The following is a 20,177-nucleotide window of genomic DNA, read 5'->3' as shown; positions in this document are numbered from 1 at the left end:
ACTGCTTTAGATGATCCAATCCTTGAAGCCTATTTATTACGAGAAATTACTATCTGAATATACCTCCTTTTATATTACATGCACCCCTATTCTAATACATTATTACAATACTCGCATTATTTCGAAATAGCTATAAGAATACTTCCTTATGCGTATACCTACTTTCAGGGGCGTATTTTGAAATTTGGCGCCCCGGGCCAATACGTTTCGCCGCCCCAGAAGTCAAGGAAGAAAAACAAAATGCAATCCGCCAGGGGCGGCATATGCCGCCCCTGGGGGTTGGCGCCCCGGGCCATGGCCCGGATGGCCCCAGGGTAAATATGCCCCTGCGGCTACTTTACACGGAAACCTGTTAATAAATTAAATAACTATATTAACAGAGACTTCTACTATCTGCTTAGATTTGATAACATTATTGTATATATTTCAATAGACATGCGAAACGATTGTACCGGATGCATCCAATATAAAACAATCGGTCACTACCGTTCCACGGGGTACCTATGGCGATAAAAGAAATTGCTCCATTCCATTTCGCACTACGAGGACTATCTACCTTAATAACTATTCTAAATTCATTGCTAATTGCACAAGGCCCTTCAAACAGTTGCGGATAATTGGGAAATTGGTATAAAATTGTACAGCCACTATCAGATATATCGGAGCGGTCAAGTTGTACAGAAATATCTGACCAACGCCTCTATAATATTACCATGATGTTAAAGTGCATGTTCAGATATAAGTATTTGAGCACCTTGCCCGCTCCGTCAAATCTGATGGCAAAAACAATTGTGGGTCAGACGGTAATTTGGATCGTATCAATAGGGTGACACTAAACATGTAGTTTGCTCAGCTCAGCTAATGATCTCATCTTGTGAAGGGCGTCGTAATCTCGAGGTTACGTATAGTGCGATAAACAAATTCGATTGTCCCATAATCTACTCTATCAAAAATATATCGAGCGGACTTTGCCCAATGACATTGGGTATCCGGCTCGAAGGACCAATGTTTTCTATGCAATACCTACCTACCTTAATTATTTAATCCTATTATTAATCCTGTTTTATTTAAAAATTATTGTCACTGAGACTGATATGTCAATTATATTGTCAAAATTAAAAATGATAAAACGGAAGCATTAGGTACATAGATATCTCAATCTCAAACCTGTTGCCCCAATTTGTCCAACTGACTTCTCATTTCAGTACAAAATTGTTACAAATACTGAAAGACTGGTGGGACTAACACCGCAGCATTAAAAGCTCTCTGACGACTGCCAACGAGCATTACTAAAAGTAAATTAATATTGTATGTAGAAGCAAATAAATATATGAAAGGAGAGATTAGCTTATTAGCATTAGCTTGATATTCGTTAATATTCGTTATCAAGGGCGGGATCTTGAGGTTGTTGCGATGTCATAACATTGCACGGGTGGCATGATTACTCCCAATATAAAAAGTTCTATGTCACTCTTGAACCCCGGAGTAAATACGACTTTTTGGTATCGTAGTATTATTAGCGTAGTAACGTTGGCTTGGCGGTCGTGAACTGAGGCCAAGTATGCAAGGGCAACTATTGGGGGGACCCACGATGGTAGACGACAAATCCGGTCGTATATGCATACGCATATAATGCGGAAGTGTAAGATTACAAAATCTAGCGCCAAATGTGTGTGGAAATATTAGTCTAACTGCCAGTGGCGGCCCGTCAAAAATACTCGTTCATTTTGCCTACATTTTCTTTGAGACCTGTAGGATAAGGAAGTTAAGGAAATCAATTGCCTTAAATTATGTAACCCAGTGGAAATCAATTGACCTATTACTAACACCTGCCTATAATTTATAATTAATTATTAGCTTATTATAATACTTTACTGACTTATCCGTAATACGGTTATCCATCTGTTAATTACGGAAATCTTCAAAACTAATTAACGTTATCATTAGTTGTTTATTACCTTGGTTTTTATTTACCATAACTTATTGATTATGCAACAATGATCCTTATATCTCTGCGTAATAATAGTGATATTAGTTGTAATAGTAGTTTTTGTTTACGCTATATGAAATACACACGATTTCTGACCCTGATTGTCGACATCGTTAACTTTTTGAACGATTCAGATAAACTTGTCATGTCGACAATACTAAATATATACAACTTGATAAAGCTGATAAAGCTAATTTCAGGTAGGTATCTGTATGGAAACTAGACTTTGAGATATGCGAATGCGGAATCAGGAATAGCCGTTGTATTTTGTAAATGTAGAGTAAAACAATTCCCAGAATATACGCGCCTCGATCTGGTAAGGTTTAATTCAGGTCCAAATCATACGGAAAATTTGATCTGGATCCAGACTCCGATGATTCCATAGGTACTGGTTGGATCTATATTTGCAAACCCTAGCCACCAATCGACGCACTTAGATGTCTGTATGAGCGTAAAAACATTGACCATGAATTTTACAATCTGTTGAATTATACCTAAGTTGTCAGGCGTTTTATTGGCCAATGTTATCCGCGATCCCTACCCGGGCACGCACAGCCCTCACGCTCACGCTCAGTGAGTGAGAGAAGATCCTGAACATACCGGCCTCCAACAATTTCCATGTCACTCATCATATTCTTCTTGTTGTAGCTACCTAGTATCCGGCGACGCCGACGGCAAGTGTTACATCTGGGACTGGAAGAGCACGAAACTCTACAAGAAGTGGAAGGCTCACGATGGCGTCTGCATAACCGCTTTGTGGCATCCACATGAACCAAGTCGGTTGCTTACAGCGGGCTGGGATGGTGTCATCAAGTATTGGGACTAAGAACTTTAAAGTTGCAGTGTTGAAAAAAATAGTTGTTGAGAGATTCTTGAGAATAATCGTGAGTTAAGTTCAGTGCTGCGTAATTCTTTCAAAATCACCCTTTTTTGGGCATTGAAAAATATCTAATACCACAAATAGGGCATCGCGAAATGTTACCTTGCTGGAATAGAGCACCTTACACAAAACCAGTCATAATAATATTTTTACGGGAAGAGGAAACTACAAGAAGTGGCGAGCTCATGATGGCGTCAGCATCACAGCTTTCTAGCATCTACACGAACCAAGCCGGTTGCTTACAGCGGGCTGGGATGGGGTAATAATCAAGTACCTACTGGGATTAATAAGTTGCAATTACAAGTATTGCAAAAAATCGTATTTGAGATTCTTAAGAATAATAGTGAGTCAGTCCATTGCTAATTTTGGTAGGTTGGTTTTGAAACGGACTTAAAAGAGCATTCTCGAGTAATTTTCGTTGGGTTAGATCTAACTGCTTTTAGGTAAATGCTTTAAAGGGGCCCACAGGTTACCAGTTCGCCGGACGATATCAGCCTGTCAGTTGTTCGGAACTGTCACCTTTTGCGATCAACTGACAGACTGATATCGTCCGGCGAACTGGTAATCTGTGGGCCCCTTTTGTTTTCGAATTTTTCGTTACAAGTTATATTGTGTTATACACAAAATAGCTAACTAATTAATGATGGTAATGAATAATTATGGTGATTATAATTTAATTTACAATAGTTACTCTTTCTTCTTTCTCGCGTTATCCCGGCATTTTGCCACGGCTCATGGGAGCCTGGGGTCCGCTTGACAACTAATACCATGATTTGACGTAGGCACTAGTTTTAGTAGAATAGAATGAAAGAGTAACAATAGTTTCTCTTTCATTCGTTTTATTTATCCTCCTGTTAAAGAATAAAGGAACCAGTGTGTGTGGTGAAGTCACATTATTATACATACAGTGTCAACTTAAAACATTGAGATTGTAAGCAGAAAATATTGAGTGGCTATTCATGTAACTAGACAAGTGCCGATACACATGACTACGTATTATCAGCTGATATAACAAGATACATTGTTACTGCAGACAGATATTATGGTGCTTCAAAACTAAGCTATAATACTAACTTGTGAATGAATTTAATACATACTAAATAACTCTAACATAACTATATTCTGGTCCTTCGAGCCCGACTTTCGGAAAACTGACATTGCTGTGAACGCACTTGAACCTATTGTCATTTATTTTATTTAATGTAAACATCCCATTGTTTGACGCCGTAATTCCAATAATTGACATAGTAGGCGTACCGCGAACCACGTTCGACGTGTTGCCTCTCTGTCGCACTTGTAAATCCGTACGTGTTTCAGGGAGGCAACATGTCGAACGTGGTCCGCGGTAGGCCCTCTGTTCGTTACAATTGTATTATTGCCATGACTGCATTACGATTTTCGGTGACACCTAATGCGAATGCGTGGAACATTGGGATATGTACACTCAGTGTTTTAAATAAGTGCAAAACGCTACTTTATTATCTAAATAATGGTTGTTTGTCTAAAGAGGATTAAGTTGTCATGGAGCACTATCGGATAATAAGTGCATTATGCCATACAAGCGATATGCCATCGATTGTTAACTATCATTAAGACCGCAGATAATAAAACAATGAAAAACTTTGATCACTTTTTTAATTTCACCCCCCCCGAACCCCTACCATAAACCATAAATAGGATAAACAGGACATAGACTACACAAAAAATAACTTAACATTAATATTTCTCTTTTTTCCTTTTAGCATTTTCGTGGGGATCCATTGCAGTGACTCTGGAAGCTAAGCCGCCAAGGGAAGCTTGTAGGGCTCCTCGTACATGACGTCGAACTTATATTCCATGCTGCATTCGCGGCATGCACCATTCTTTATAAACTGGTTGAAACTTATGTTGTTTTCATGGAATGCTTCTGTCAGGGCAGTGACTAGCTGGTCGATCATTTCTGGCGTGTGGTGCGGGCTGGGCGCGAACCGCAGTCTCTCCTCCCCGCGGGCCACGGTCGGGTAGTTAATCGCCTGCACGTAATGACCCCGCTTCATAAGGGATGCTGCCACCAACGCGACCTTATCTGCTCCCTTTATGGGTACAGGGACTATGTGACTCACGGATGGCAGCTGAGGAAGACCGGCGACTAGCAGAGACAGCTTTAAGTATCGTACCATGGCCTGATGTTTTGCTCGAAGTGTTCGGCCTTCCTCACTCGCGAGAAGTCTAATGGATGCCAAAGAGCCTGCTAACACAGGCGGCGGCAGTGCTGTGGTAAAGATGAAGCCAGGAGCAAGTGATCTTACTGTGTCCACCAACAAGGAAGAACCCGCGATGTACCCACCAACATTTCCAAAAGCTTTACCCAGCGTCCCCGATACAATATCTATCATGTGCTCTATTCCTCTCTCTTCACCTATTCCAGCACCATGTTTCCCATACAGGCCCACTGCATGGACCTCATCCACAAATGTTAAAGCTCCATATTCGTGTGCAATTTCACACATTTCCTCTAGAGGACAGATCGCTCCACTCATGGAGTGTACAGTCTCAAATACGACTAGTTTCGGAACACCTATTGGTGACGCCTCCAACATCTCGCGGAGATGATTGGGGTCATTGTGCCTAAATATATGCTTAGGCGCTTGGCTGTGCCGGATACCCTGGATCATGGAAGCGTGATTACCAGCATCTGAATAGATGTGGCAGCCTGGAAGAAGTTTTCCTAAAGTGGAAAGTGTTGCGTCATTGGCAACATAGCAAGAACTGAAGATGAGGGCTGCTGGCTTTTTGTGGAGTTTGGCAATTTCAGCCTCCAGTTGCTCAGTCATCTGCGAGTTGCCAGCAATGTTGCGGGTGCCTCCTGCCCCAGTGCCATAGGCCTTGATGGCGCTCACAGCTGCGTCCTGCACAGCTGGGTGGCGGGACGTACCCAGGTAGTCGTTGGCACACCACACGGTGACACGGTTGTTGGCGGCACCCTCCAAAGCTTGAGGGTAGGCGCCCTCGGCCGCTAGCCGCGACACTTTCCTGAACACACGGTAGGAGTAATCCTTCTTCTTCGCGTTGATCTGGTCATGGAAGAACTTATCGTACTGGTAGGGGCTGCGATCGACGATGTCTTCGGTCATCTCGCGCGGGGCCTCCGAGACGATGGAGTTCTCCTGGATGAACGGGCACTTAGTCTCGTCCTGGCCCAGCGAGCGGAACCCGCGACTGATGATGGGACAGTAGTTCCCGTATTGCTTCATCAGCGCGGCTCCATAGTTCCTCACGAACGCCTGGTTCAACGATCCCAAGAACGGACAGGGCATCTTTACGTAATGTATTACAATTACACGGTCACGACAAACACTTGCGATAAACTTAGTTAAGTAATGATCGATGTTTTGAGGTCAACGTTGGCTCGCACTGTAGCCGAACGTTTCGCGGTCTTGCCGGAGTTCAACTGGTGCCTTGAACGACGGCGCCTTTCATTTATAAAGTCTGTGTCATATCGATTGCTCCACACTGATTTCTGAACAGTCAACACGTAGAATTTGTACTTTGTTTTCGCAATGTAAAAGAGTTACACAAGATTGAATGGGAAGACAACGTATGAGCCATCGAGCACAGTGTCGCTTTTAGGCGAATGCTATTGGTGGATACTGACTTTTTTGACAGACACAAAGATAGTTGGAAACACTGTCAGTGATGTCATATTATTATTTCTGTAAATTGTCAAAGAAACTTGTTCTGAATTAATTTGTTTTGGACAAATTAAAGATGTATTTATAACAAAAACATCGAACTAAAACTTTTTTTCAGTGTTGAACTGTGTATTTTATAAGAATTATAAGGTCTAGTTGCGACAAGATCTTTGAGTAAATGTTAAAATCGTCTCAAAATGTACGATGTATGTTTCTCAAATGTCAGTGTCATTTCAAGTAATCTGTCACTTCTGTTTCTGTTTCTGTCACTGTCAGTGTGACTGAAGGGTCTGAAGGTGAAGTCACTGAAGTTATGATAACATTGAATAATAATTGTGTGTAAAATTCTTGCATTTATATTGAAAAAGATAACATTCATTATGTTTACTCTACACAACCAACTGGAGTTACGAAGGGTGACAATATCTAGTCTAATAACATGTATCTACTTACCCAGCATAGTTACAGTGATATCATACAAGGGCTTACTTTACTCCGTGGGGAACGGATCTTCATTCTACATTTTGGTCCTCATTTTCGTCGCTGAACTGCTGAAATCATTCTACCTAAACTCGACCAACGATATCTTAGCGAAGAAAGCTAAAGTGAGCAAGAATAGAGCGGGCGATATGTTGAAAGGATTTGGCTTCCTTTTAGGGGTTATGTTCTGTTTTTTCATTGGAATAATTTTATTTGGAGCTCCAGTGTTGCATTGTCATGAGGAGACGCTAATGTTGTCGAGTTTGCTGACGCTTTTGACGGTGTTTCCGTTGGTCGCGCACACGGGAGTGGAGACATCAATGCAGTTGTTGTTTGGAGTGAAGAACTTTGCTAAAGACAGTGTGTTGGAGATGTTAGTGAACAACGCGCTCCTGACGGTGTGCGGCGCGTGGCTGGGCGCAGTGGTGATACCTCTGGACTGGAACACACCCTGGCAGGTGTGGCCCATCCCCTGCTACCTGGGAGCTATTGGGGGCTACCTGCTCTCAAATGTTCTCAACGTCTTGAAAGTCGCGTTACTGAGTGCTGCACAAAAATACCCATCACTGAACTTTCTTGTAAATATTTTAAACAAAGTTCATTTGAAGTAAAGGTTGTGTTATTGTATTTTTACCAAATACATTGTGTTAAATTGTCTAAAACAGTATTACAGATGTAGCATTTAATAAGTTCAAGAGAGTTGTTTGGACTTTATTCCTGACTTTTATTTTGCCAAATCAAACAAAGGTGTTGTACCTTGTTTATTTGTATTTATGCTAGAGTACTTGTGGAATAAATACAAAAATTAAATGAAAAATCAAGAGTATAAATCACTCTCACGCTGGCATGTTTGTTATTAGGCTGTTGACACTTGCAGCAGCAGCTTGTAGTGGCTGTCCACTGGCTATATCCACCAAATGTTGTATTATATGGAAGAGGAAATAGCATAGGAAATAGTTTATTTATTTTATAATATATGCATTTTGTTTATTTCCAGTGTTAAAAGATTATCAGACCCAGTGTCGAAAAATCTTTTGTCATGTTCAGTAACTGTAACAATTTGTTAGTGGTAATGACTCTTGATATTATGAAGTCATCTTTGTATATCAATTTATATTTTAAGACTACAAGTGGCACCACGAAAATTATCATTTTATTTGCACAGCCAAACATCCTAGCCTCCAAAAATTGGTATCACCAATGTGGTGAGGCTTATAGATATACATACATGCTACAGCCATGTCTTGCATTTGGTTTATAGGTATATCAATCTGGTGTGTTGTCTGATTTAAATTTCTAAATAAATAAAATATATCACTGGTTGTCTCAATCTATTTGTACTTAATGTACCATGTTAAGACAAAAGTAGGTTTCATTCAAAAGAAAACTATAGTATTAGTAAATTATTAATTTTATTTTTGTATTTTGTTAAATATTTACATAGCCTATATAATAGTCTACATTATATTAATAAAATATGAAACTTAACTTGATTGATCACATTATATTAAACCCTATAATATGCATGTAACATAGACCATGGCAACATGTCCTATCAACAGTAATATACTCGCAACCAAACTTTGTAAAAAGTAACAATAGTTAACATGCTAAGGCCTTGTTGATATTTTAGGAAGTTTTCTTTGATGGTAATGTATCTCTCCCGCAAATTTGAATTTGTATGAAATAGGGAAGGCACTCATTTTGATTGCATGGCATTATCAAATCCTTTACAAGAAATAAGAACTTTCTTTTACTGGCCTTCCATTATTTTAATTCAAAATGCTTTACATTCGAACTTTCTATATGACAGTGTATATGCCGTGTGTTGTATATTGACTGTGACTTGGACAAATATTTTATCACCAAAGCAAAACTTCTCAATAACTAGTTCTATGACATTTAAATAATGCTTACATGACACTTTACAGATTATGATTCTGATTACACTATTTACATTGAAGAACTAGCATACTGACTATAACATTACATGTAATATAATAGTCATTATGTTGTTGTATTATATATTTAACAAAAGCTACAGGTGTAAGTTTCGAGTAAATTATTGCATCAACTTACATTTGACATTTAAAAATTGCTTACAAACAGACTATAGAAGACACCGAGCTTACAAGTATGAAACAGTATGTTGGAAAAGTCTTACGATTACAACTGTATTAAAAATTTAACTTTATTTTATACAACAACAATGCAATATGGCTGTGTCCCAAATGTCCCAATCGTCAGATATCTCTTTATTTCATTCGAATGTTAAAAGAATGTAAAAAAAAAAATTCATTCACCCAATGAAGTATAATCCTTATGTATCTATGGAATTGTATCATTGGTCGAATTACTAAGTCACATTATCTATAGTTATGCTACAGTGACTAAGACCAAATTATAACTTTGAAATATCAAGATTATAACATCAATATTTATATTTAAGATTAAAGAAAAATCATTATTCAACTTTATATGAAGTTGTATAAAGTCGAAAGTCGCGTCTGCGAATTCTACCAACTTAATTTTTTCTCAGATATCTGTCGGTCGGGACACAAGCCACCAATCCGCCATTACTACACTCAACCTCTATAAAACATCATAATATTGCATCAACCACACACCATTCTCACACACAAACCGACTATATAGGTGGCACATAGAGTAGGGCAGGCTACTCAATAGTTCGCCCGCAAATATTAGACTTGTTCTTACAGATTAGTAGCCTCCTAAGACCCAGCCATACAAATGAAAAATCCAAAATTTGCCACCGAAATTTGAACCTATAGTGTAGGGGATAGAGTTCATTTTGTTTTGTTTGAAAATGGAACGTAACAAAACAAATGCAACTGTTCCAAATTGGAACTCATAATTCATATCATATTCAATTGGAACTTCCAATTGAATATGATTTAAATTACATCGAACTGAATAAGTACTATAGGTAGGACCTTGAGCCTTAGGAGGGTAGAGTCCGTCTAATGTAACTTTGCACCGACTTGAATAGAACAAAGTGAAATAGTGTCATCATAAACGTCATATTTACATAGAAATTTGACATTAATGATGACATTATTACACTTTGTCGTTGCAAATGCCACGCAGAGATATCTTTGTCCGACTCAAAAGTACTGTAAGAAAAAGTACAGTTGTAAATAAAACGTTTCACTAGATGGCGTTACGAAAGCGCTAGGAATGCACAATATATGAGGCTTTCAAAGCGCCACCTAGTGTAACTATTGCGTTTTCCCTGATATTACCACTTAATTGTTATCATTGGTAACACTAGGAATAACCCAAATTAAATATAGATTTTTTTTCTTTGACCTAGGCCTATTGTAATACTTAATACATAACACACTGTTTGAAAGAGATATTAATTTGCGAGCATACTATTGTTTAAGATCACACGCTAGGCGGCGCCACTATCTAACACATTCACATGGTGTCAGTGCTGTAAACATTATAATAACAAACTGTTGGTGCTATTTGATAAATACAAAAATATCTCATCTAAGACCAGATATATTATGAAATCTCACTGAATTTACAATCTCACCTGACGTGGAGGCAGTGGTTAATAACAATTGGCATTTTTCTACAAATGTTCGTTAGAAAAGAGAAATAAACAGACATTGAGATGTGTATCAATATGACTTGATACAACATAGCCCAATGTCCTAACCTTAAGGCCCACCATACAAGAAAAAATGACAAATGAAATTGAAACCGATAGTGTACTAAATATGGTTGAATTTCATTTGTTTCGTTGGAATTCAAAGCAAGCAATATGCAACTTTGTTCCAATTGAAGACGGTTCAAATTACATCGAAGTAATAAAGTACTACGGGTAGGACCGTGGGCAGGCAATCATAAAATTATATTGCCATGTACAAATTACCATCTAATAAAAGGGCAATCTTATGACGCTAAACATAAAGACGTTTATGTTTAGCGTCATAAGATTACTTTCCCCATATAACGTCACATTTTCCTACTATCGTGGTAGTTTAGTTTCATACATTTTATGATTAAGTATGTGTATCTAATATTTTGCATTCAACATTGGCGGTGAACTCACAAAACTGTTAAAACGTCAACAGCATATTTACATACGGTTTTAACTCGTAATTTTTACTTCTCCCGATATCTAATCTACTTAATGTAGAAAATTAAATCTCATATGCAAAAAATATCAAGCACCTTTCAACGTAAACACGTAGGAGTAGTGAATACGAGAATTGTCTACGGCTTTTGGTATGTTGGCAACAATGTTAAGAATTTGAATTATTTCTACAATCTTTTTTTTATTCTTAAGAATTTTGAGGTTAGGTTTACTACCCCTACTGTTTTTAATTACATCTTTAGGTACAAGATGTCTACGTAAAGCTTAGCTAATATAAAACCTACTCCGTATCGTAAAAATAAACTATGCGCTAAACGAATACCCTGTCGCAGGATCGAATTGCTGTAGGACAGATTGTAAGTTATGAAAAAAACTAGGCCAAGGTTTTCCTGATAGGAAAATTCATATGAAAAATAGCAAATTTAGTATTATTCTTGATTAATGACATACATATTTTAAAAATGCAGTACACTCGTTAAAAAAAAGTTTTTAAGAACAAGGGCATAGTGCCAAAAAATCTATAATGCCGTGTACACACGCTGTAGATAATAGCAACAGACCTAAGTAGGTACACGCCCTACAAGAACATTATGACCAGGCAATCATTATTATGACTAAATAATTATAAAATGCACCTCTAATACTAAGATATAGATTACAAGATATAGTGTTAACAAACGAGTTCAGTGAAATATTTAAATAATTGAATTATTTACAGATTTCACTAAAATTCTTAAGAGATACAAAACACTGGCCAATATTTCAAACTTAATTCTAATTTAGATAACCAACTGGTTGGTTATCAAATCAAAATTAAAAATTGGAATTACTTATGCCACCATCGACACAGAGTCAGACCAAGTAACTCTGCAGCTATAAAAAATGCTGCAGAGTTATCTTGGTCTGGCTCTAAAATGTTTCTTATTTTTTCCCCTATATTTTTATTCACACAAATAAGGATTGTTACATTTTTCTTACAAAAATTAAATATGATGCCGATGATTGTCAAATCTTTGCAGTTAAGAAACCATAGTAAGTGATTTTTTTTAAAGCTATCTGCAGACATCTATGGTAACAGAGGGCCTATCTCCCACGTTCGATGTACTGCCTCTCTGTCGCACTTGTAAATTTGTACGTAAGTGTGACAGGGAGGCAACACGTCGAACGACGTTCGCCTCAGAAATTTATTATAAAGAATTGGCAAGTTTTGAAAAATTATCAGAAACAATTATGCCAGATTATAGGCATTTCAATTTGTATACCGTCGTAGTCTTACAGATGTTGAAACAACGAGAACAATTTTATAGAGACAGTATTATTTCTCTCTTTTTCGAACTCTACTATATTACAATTTAGTTCTCTCTCGATATTTATCTCGATATTTCGACTACCTTTATACCTTTTTCTAGGCAGTGGCGATATTAACTACAAAGTATGTTCAGTCGACGTCAAAAATATGTTTACACTTTTGCACCTTACACCTTTGTAATAAGGCGAAAAGTGTAGACATATCTTTGACGTCGACTGTTCAAAAACTGTTCTTAGATATAGCTGGCTGTCTTATCATTTATTCTTGATTTTTAATGTACACTCATCATACAAAAATAGTGTTGCGAAGATAGATACTTAGATAGCGTACTCGTAAAGGAATGGGCGAAAAGGGGAACTTTAAGAGCGCCATCTAGTGACTACTTCCACAGCACAGTTTTTTCCACGTTTCTATAAGCAGTGTAACAAAAATATCTGCTACGCTGGGATTGCTGGGAACAACATTCTTAACTGAAGATGGACCTTATGTCCTTTCATTAAGGTGTATGAATTGTCAGTTAACAGATTGAACGATGGTAGTGGTACAGTCAACTGTAAAAATATGGGTGTAGCCAACTTATTCAAAAATATGTCCCATAGTTCTTAATTCGCTGACATAAGAGCTATGGGACATATTTTTGAGATGATTTGTGCACCCATATTTTTACAGTTGACTGATAATAAGTACTATGTGTAATCAACTGCGAAGATGAGCGACGCGGCGACCCCACGTCAGACGAACTCGTAGCGTATATTACGTATACATACATATATGTAGTTACGTTTACGTGCTGTTCGTGTCTGGCTGGAAGTAGTGTAGACCGTTTATCTGGAACATACAACTCTAAATAAGTTTACCACAAAACATATATTTTTAATTTAATAACAAAGGGACTTGTTTTAATTTTCCCGCATCTACGTGCTCGTGTTTTTTACAGTTTCATCATATTGATTTCAGTAGCGAATTTGACACTGCCTGTTGGTGAATGATGAAAAGTCACTTTTTATCAAAGAAAAATTTGTATTTTTCATAAAACCTTATATTATTTCACAGAGCGATGTTAACAGTGGGAGTTGTTGAGAAAGAAGAGAGTGAGTCAGTGAATGGATACACGAATAAAACCATTCGGTTAAATATTCCTATTCCTAAACAATTGCTTGGAGCCTTTCCTCCAGGGCTAAAACCGCAAAACCACTTCGTCCGTCTGTTTTTTTTCGACGTTCGGCAATTGCTCCCCAGGCCCACCTACGGTACGAGCCCTGACCTTCCCTTGTGCCCTTCGCTGTATACTTAGCGAACTGAATGGTCTGGTGTATACTGTCACAGTAATTTCTATTGCCGACCCAGTCGTCAGAGTACCTACATACAACCTATGTTATACCAGGGGTGCGAAACTCCTGACTTCGGTCAAACTCGGCTCCGCTCGGCTCAGCATTGCTCCGAGCAATTATTAGGGTTGGCACCACTTGACTTCCTTTTGCGTGCACGACCACAGATAAGATAATCACTTGATTTTTGACAACCCTAAATAGCCGAAAGGGATAGTGCCATATATTAGAAAGGGACAGCATGATTCGACCCTGAACCGCTGTCAAACTTCGTTTTTGTAGGAAGTTTGCTTTCTGTACGGTAGTACTATTAATTATTCTGTGGTTATACCTAAAGTTAAAGAATGTATGTAACACACCGTCATGTCGTACTCGGTGACGAAGGCGGGCACCTCGAGCTGGTCGCGCGCCATGACGGAGTAGAGGAACTCGACGCCGGGCAGCGTGTGCACCTTGGCCTTGATGGCCGGCGCCATGAACGTCGTGAACCACCACGTCATCATCTGAACGCACAAAAACGTCATTAAAAATTTGCAAAAAAATATTGTGAAACAAACAGAGTCAGACTAAGCGTACCTACTTAACTCCGCGCAGACTTTGTAAAATTTGTAGTGATAGTGTGCAAGTGCCAGTTTTAACTTCGAATTCTTGTGAAAATGTGACTTTTTAAGTGCACACTTCAAAGCCGGTGCAAAGTTAGCTTACGGACTTTGCACGAGTTGAAAATGACAACTATACCTGGTCTACATATTAGGTCCTTACCTATGAAATTGGCGTTTTTGTTCATAGATATAAGTCTGATCCTAGTTTTTTTTTTTTTACAAAAGTACATACACAATTACAATAAAACTACAGTGCACTCAATAAACAACGATTTTACATACAATTAATTGTTATTTTTTATTGTTAAGTGTTCAGAATTAAGCCTTGAAAATAGGTCTTTTCATGTGCTGTCGGTTCGAGTATTAAAATTACTTATATTTTTCTAATGGTACCAATTTTCAAGAAATGGAGATATTGAAAACATACCTTAAAGGTGTCAAAAATTACTGGAAAAATTTTGTTTGGTTTGAATTAGCCATCAAAAAAATATCCGCAAAATTAATTGTATGGAAATTCGTGTTTCGTTGAAATTCTCCGAACAAAACGCCAATTTCATAGGTAATGACCTAATATACCAAGGTGACCTATATGGATCACACTGAACAACTTTTATAAGAGTCCAGTCCTGAAATCGAGAAAAGAACCATGTTTCATACAATTCGGCTGATATTTTCTCTTGCGCAGGCAAATGTTTTCGTCATTTCGATATTGGGCCCATAGTAAAAGTTATTCAGTGACCTACGTGCCTTTTATTTATTAGAACGAACAACAATGTTTGGTAAAACAAATGCAATGTTAGATATGAAAAGGCTGTTTGTGAATATACTTGTAACAAATAATCCTCGCTCTCCCCTCGATAGTCACAACGCAACCTTTTGTGCTAAAAGGTCAGGGCAAAGTGACAGGCAAGCTAACAATAAAACACTAACCTTCGTCCAGAATGTGGGATGTACAATATAAAACGCTTTCAGATTCTTCTTATATCTGAAAATGACAATGGAATAGTTAGATAGTTGTATTTAAACACACTTATTTACATATTTTCAAAGTTACTTAGTTTAATAAATAGAATAGGATAAAAATGGGCTAGAACTGTCAGACTAATATATTTGAAATGTTCCTAAAGCACTTGGCAACGATAGTACGGACGGAGATGATCAGGTAACTCACTCGTAAGGCAGCACGGTGTAGACCTCCTTCAGCCAGCCAGGAGGGCGGGTGGTTGCCGGAGGAGGCGATTGTGTGGAGTACGCGATAGACGATGGTCAGCAGTTTGATCAGGTAACTCACTCGTTAGGCAGCACGGTGTAGAAATCCTTCAGCCAGAAGGACGGGTGGTTGCCGGAGGAGGCGAGTGTATGGAGTACGCAAAAGACGATGGTCAACAGTTTGATCAGGTAACTCACTCGTAAGGCAGCACGGTGTAGCCTCCTTCAGCCAGAAGGGCGGGTGGTTGCCGGAGGGGGCGAGTGTGTGGAGTACGCAATAGACGATGGTGAGCAGTTTGCTCAGGTAACTCACTCGTTAGGCATCACGGTGTAGAAATCCTTCAGCCAGAAGGACGGGTGGTTGCCGGAGGAGGCGAGTGTGTGGAGTACGCAAAAGACGATGGTCAACAGTTTGATCAGGTAACTCACTTGTAAGGCAGCACGGTGTAGACCTCCTTCAGCCAGGAGAAGGGCGGGTGGTTACCGGAGGCGGCGAGTGTGTGGAAGTATGCGATAACGTAGTCGCCGCGGACGATGGGGTCCAATAACTTGATCAGGTACAGTAGTGCCTGCAACAGGAGAAATTCAAGTTAATAAAGCATCGACTTTCACGCCAGCCTGACGAAACATATCGTGTCGACCTAAATGTCTAAGTTATACGTCTGTCGGAAAAAGCGAGTTTTATAGTCGCCAAGTTACTGATAAATTTATATATTGATTGTTGGAAAGGTCAAGGACGGTCTTACACGCCTATTGTTCCTACGTAAATGGGACCATCGGATCGGACTAAAACAATGTCGCAGCTCGTGTTGTTTACTCCCCGTTAGCCTATTTGTAGTTTACTCTTTGTTTATTGTGTTGGTTGACATTCAGACAAAATACTTTGTGTTACAATTGCTACTGCGCATATAGTCCTGTGCACACTGGATAGGTATACCTACATCCTTACTATATGGTGGACCGGGGTACGCACCACGGCTCCGTCTGCAGCTCCTACAAATACTACTCCTACTCCAACAAACTACAGCTACTAAAACGAGTACGAAGCGTTCTGCATACGCATTTGGTGTGTCCGTTTAAGCTAAAGTCAGGTTGCCAAAACTTACTTTGTCAAGGTCGATGTCGCCGATAGGGAACCATTTGCCGATGAATATGACGACGGGTCGCCCGAGCCGGTCGACGCCGCTCTGGTACAGGCAGCCGATGCCTGACACCTCGCTTAGGTCCTCGGCCTTCGCTCGTCGGAGTAACCGCTCGTATCTAGTGACAAGGAGAGGAAACGTTTAGTTCGTTACATTATCGGTCTATAGGTTAACACTTTCGGTGGCTGGCGCAGTGTTCTTGGCAGTGAATCTGTTAAGCAAAGACTATCGGAAATCTCGCATTCTAAGTTAATTCGGCCATGTCATACGCGCAAGGAAGACGACGACGCTAAGGACAGGCATGTTATTCAGGATAGAGTGCATGGTACAAGACCCAGATTGAGCTCGTCAATGCAAAATCGATCCCATTGGAAGAAGAACACATACCTGATGCCACAATTATCTAGTCGAAAATACCAACTTACTAAATAAAATAGCTGAATTATATACAATCGACGTAATTTGGTTTGTGTTGTTTGATTATTGTTGGTAGCGTTGGTGCCTGCCAAGATTTGGTGTGCTGTCAATCGTTTTAACTTTCCTGATAAAAGCAGTCAAATACAAGTTTGGCCTTGTTTTCCGAAAAAAATATAAATTTCGTATTCTAGTTTCTGTAAAATAATGTACCAAGATTGGACTTTTGGAGCAAACTTTAGACAAGTACCTAGAATGATACGTGACTCAGTTTCGTCATCCATCATCTTGTGACACGAGTCACCCGAGTGCCAGGAAAATCCTGACTTGATGCGTGTAATCTTAACATACCTACTTAATTTTAAAAGCGACGGGCAAGTAAAATTAGCTCGGCAATGAAGAATCACGGTAAGCAAATAAGTAAAATACCACTAAAACGGTCCAATTTGAAAAAAGAGCGTAAGTTAGTTGATTTTGCAAATGCACTGACCTGACTCATATTCAATAACAATAAAGTCTAATTTGAAATAACATATTCGTAGTAGACTCGAGTCTGTTAAGCCTTTATGATACGCAGCGACATTTGTGTGCAGTGTAAATAGTTTAAAACGTTATAACGATGTCATTATTTTTTCCTCTAACCAATTTTGGGTCTTTTTCCTAAGGCAATAGAGTGTATTGCCGTGTAAAGATAGGAATAAACAGATAATGAATGGCTGTTACGGATGAGAACGCAAGGCCTCAGCTGTTTAATTTCATAAATTAGGTACTATAGGAATAATGTATAAATAATTGAATATTTTGAAGAAGTTCGTCAAATAGTGCTTCATAAAGTTAAAGATTTTCTGGATTTTACATCACAAACGAACGTAATCAGTTCCAATGTCTTGTCCAAGAAGTAGTAGAAATCTTTTGGTATGTAAGTATGTATAGTTAGGTCAAAACTTCTTCAGTCTTTCATAGTAGTAATTTTTTGAATTGGGTAATCAGTCTGTTCGAGAAACGGAAAACGGTGAAAAATAGAGATAATACTCCTAAAAATACGTGTGATACCCCATTAGATATGTCATGATGCCTAGAAAAATGTATTCGAAGCGTGTATTAGCACACAAAAAATATCAAAAGCTATAAACAAAAAAAGGGGGAAAAAGTAGATATTTTTTATTTCCCCAATATCTCAAAAATTATTAATATTTAAGAAACCAGAATTAATATTATAAAAGAGGAGGATATTTCCATGAGGAGGTATCACACGTATTTTTAGGAGTATTATCATAATTTTTCACCGTTTTCCGTTTCTCGAACAGACTAAATCAAAATATAAAAATGGCGGCGAACAGCGCCATCTACGTCCTTTCAGCAATCAATTCCTCTTTGGTATCTAGGGTTGCCCGCGGTTTAGTCAATTTTGGGACTGTGTAAGTTATCAGTGGGTCAGTTTGATACAAAATCAGTCAATATAAATGTCAGGCCTCGACATTCACTCCTAATAAAATTCTTCGAATAGAGAGCTTAATACAGAAGTTGATATATGTAAGTATGTATGTAATATACACAACCCCTCAGTTCTTTAGTATTTGGGGCAAGGTCCCGTCGGCCCATCGACATTACGACAAGGCCTGAATTGTTTATCAGCTCCTGATTAATCGACTCCTTCACTATATAAATATTTGTAACAATATGACATATAACTATGGCCGATGTGCGTGATGTGCGTGGTATACATTTATGAAACGCCGATAAAAGTTAAAAGGACTAGGTACTATGATGGAATAAATGCTATAAATAAATGATAAAATACAGTTGCCTTCCTAATTCCTAACTCCCTTGACAAAAAGGGAAGGTACAATGGGTAGAGTTACGTTTTCATACCAAGTGTTACGTCTAGTATGGTATGGCGTTATAGGAAATGTACAGTAAGCCGCAGAGATTGTACCTTATGATTTGTCACTGGCAATTAGTAAGTGCAAACTTACCAGGTTGTCACTTGTATACATACAGGGTAACGTAAAATATCTACTAATTAAATTGATTTTGTATATGTTAATACTCAAGAACAAGAAAGACTAGGAAGTCACGTTCGTGTTTGTCTCGCGATAAAAACAATAGAAGGCATATGTCGCTTGACAACACACAACATACATTATGTATCATGTGCTATGCTTATCACTTTGCAAACGGTCACTTCAATATTGGCTATGTGCAAAATAAGTGGGGGAAATATAAACGACAACAACGCACGGGGTGGGAAAAAGGTGAACTTTCATGGAATGACATCTTCATACTATTTGACAGCTGTAAAGTAAACTATCAGATAGGTAAGTAATGTTACCTATTTTATCACTTAATCGAATGGGATTATACAGATACAGAGAAATCATAAATCTAACTCCAGATAATTTATCCATAGGAACAGAGTGCCCGACATATTATCCCAGAGTACCAATCTACTCGATATACTAGAGGCCCCCCGGAAAACCGGATAAATACTAAACGATGAAGCTATAAAGTGGATTAACGCTACCCATACCCGCCAGCACAGAATAAGTCCGCCAGGCATAAAGCAAATAATAGTCCAGTCAGTCTAATAAGTTACGCTCATTTCTGATAGATATGCAAAGAAGCCTGAAATATACTTATGGCAAGTCAGTATGCGACACATGAGATAGATTTCACCGTGACGTATAGCATCCCATTATTGCCTCGTCTCGAGAAATGAAACTCGTTACCACGGTCGAGATACGTGTCAATGTCTTATCGATCATTATGAACATGGCGTAAACATGGTGGCCACTTTCTGGAAAACCGGGAAAACCGGGAAAAGTCAGGGAATTTCGCTAGTCATGGAAAAGTCAGGGAATTGTCAGGGAAATTTAATGGAGGTCAGGGAATAAAAATTGTCTCTGTACATAATATAAGTACATATGTACATAATAAAAAAAAACAAATTATTAATTTTACCATCTGCAAATATTATACATCTACTATAATTAGTCTAACGCATTCACTGCCAGGGGGCGTGG

General features: G+C 38.5%; 4 protein-coding genes across 6 annotated transcripts in view; 2 read left to right on the top strand and 2 right to left on the bottom strand.

Moving 5' to 3' along the window:
- The window catches only part of LOC134792366 (pre-mRNA-processing factor 17), a 51,340-nt gene extending 48,105 nt beyond the window's left edge, over positions 1–3,235 (top strand). The window contains exon 12 of the mRNA XM_063763646.1: positions 2,639–3,235. Coding sequence (XP_063619716.1) covers positions 2,639–2,816 — 178 coding nt within the window. The 3' untranslated portion in view covers positions 2,817–3,235. The remainder of the gene's footprint in view (positions 1–2,638) is intronic.
- Positions 3,236–4,488: 1,253 nt separating this feature from the next.
- LOC134792263 (5-aminolevulinate synthase, erythroid-specific, mitochondrial) lies at positions 4,489–6,430 on the bottom strand. The gene has a single exon (XM_063763529.1). The coding sequence runs from the start codon at positions 6,164–6,166 to the stop codon at positions 4,649–4,651; it is 1,518 nt and encodes a 505-aa protein (XP_063619599.1). The 5' UTR covers positions 6,167–6,430; the 3' UTR covers positions 4,489–4,648.
- Positions 6,431–6,828: 398 nt separating this feature from the next.
- Positions 6,829–7,633, top strand: LOC134792537 (phosphatidylinositol-glycan biosynthesis class F protein). Its single transcript, XM_063763803.1, has one exon. It carries the CDS (start codon positions 6,922–6,924, stop codon positions 7,630–7,632), a length of 711 nt encoding a protein of 236 aa, XP_063619873.1. The 5' UTR covers positions 6,829–6,921; the 3' UTR covers position 7,633.
- A 783-nt stretch (positions 7,634–8,416) lies between these two features.
- The window catches only part of LOC134792376 (protein GDAP2 homolog), a 141,809-nt gene continuing 130,048 nt past the window's right edge, over positions 8,417–20,177 (bottom strand). For all 3 annotated transcript variants that reach the window (XM_063763662.1, XM_063763661.1, XM_063763663.1), the window contains 5 exons: positions 16,705–16,858; positions 16,028–16,167; positions 15,320–15,374; positions 14,147–14,290; positions 8,417–13,287 (listed from right to left, as the gene is read on the bottom strand). In XM_063763662.1, the coding sequence (XP_063619732.1) occupies positions 13,243–13,287; positions 14,147–14,290; positions 15,320–15,374; positions 16,028–16,167; positions 16,705–16,858 (538 nt within the window). In that variant the 3' untranslated portion in view covers positions 8,417–13,242. The remainder of the gene's footprint in view (positions 13,288–14,146; positions 14,291–15,319; positions 15,375–16,027; positions 16,168–16,704; positions 16,859–20,177) is intronic.

Source organism: Cydia splendana, chromosome 7 (assembly GCF_910591565.1).
Source record: "Cydia splendana chromosome 7, ilCydSple1.2, whole genome shotgun sequence".
Taxonomy (NCBI): domain Eukaryota; kingdom Metazoa; phylum Arthropoda; class Insecta; order Lepidoptera; family Tortricidae; genus Cydia; species Cydia splendana.
This window is presented reverse-complemented; position numbering and strand designations above follow the sequence as displayed.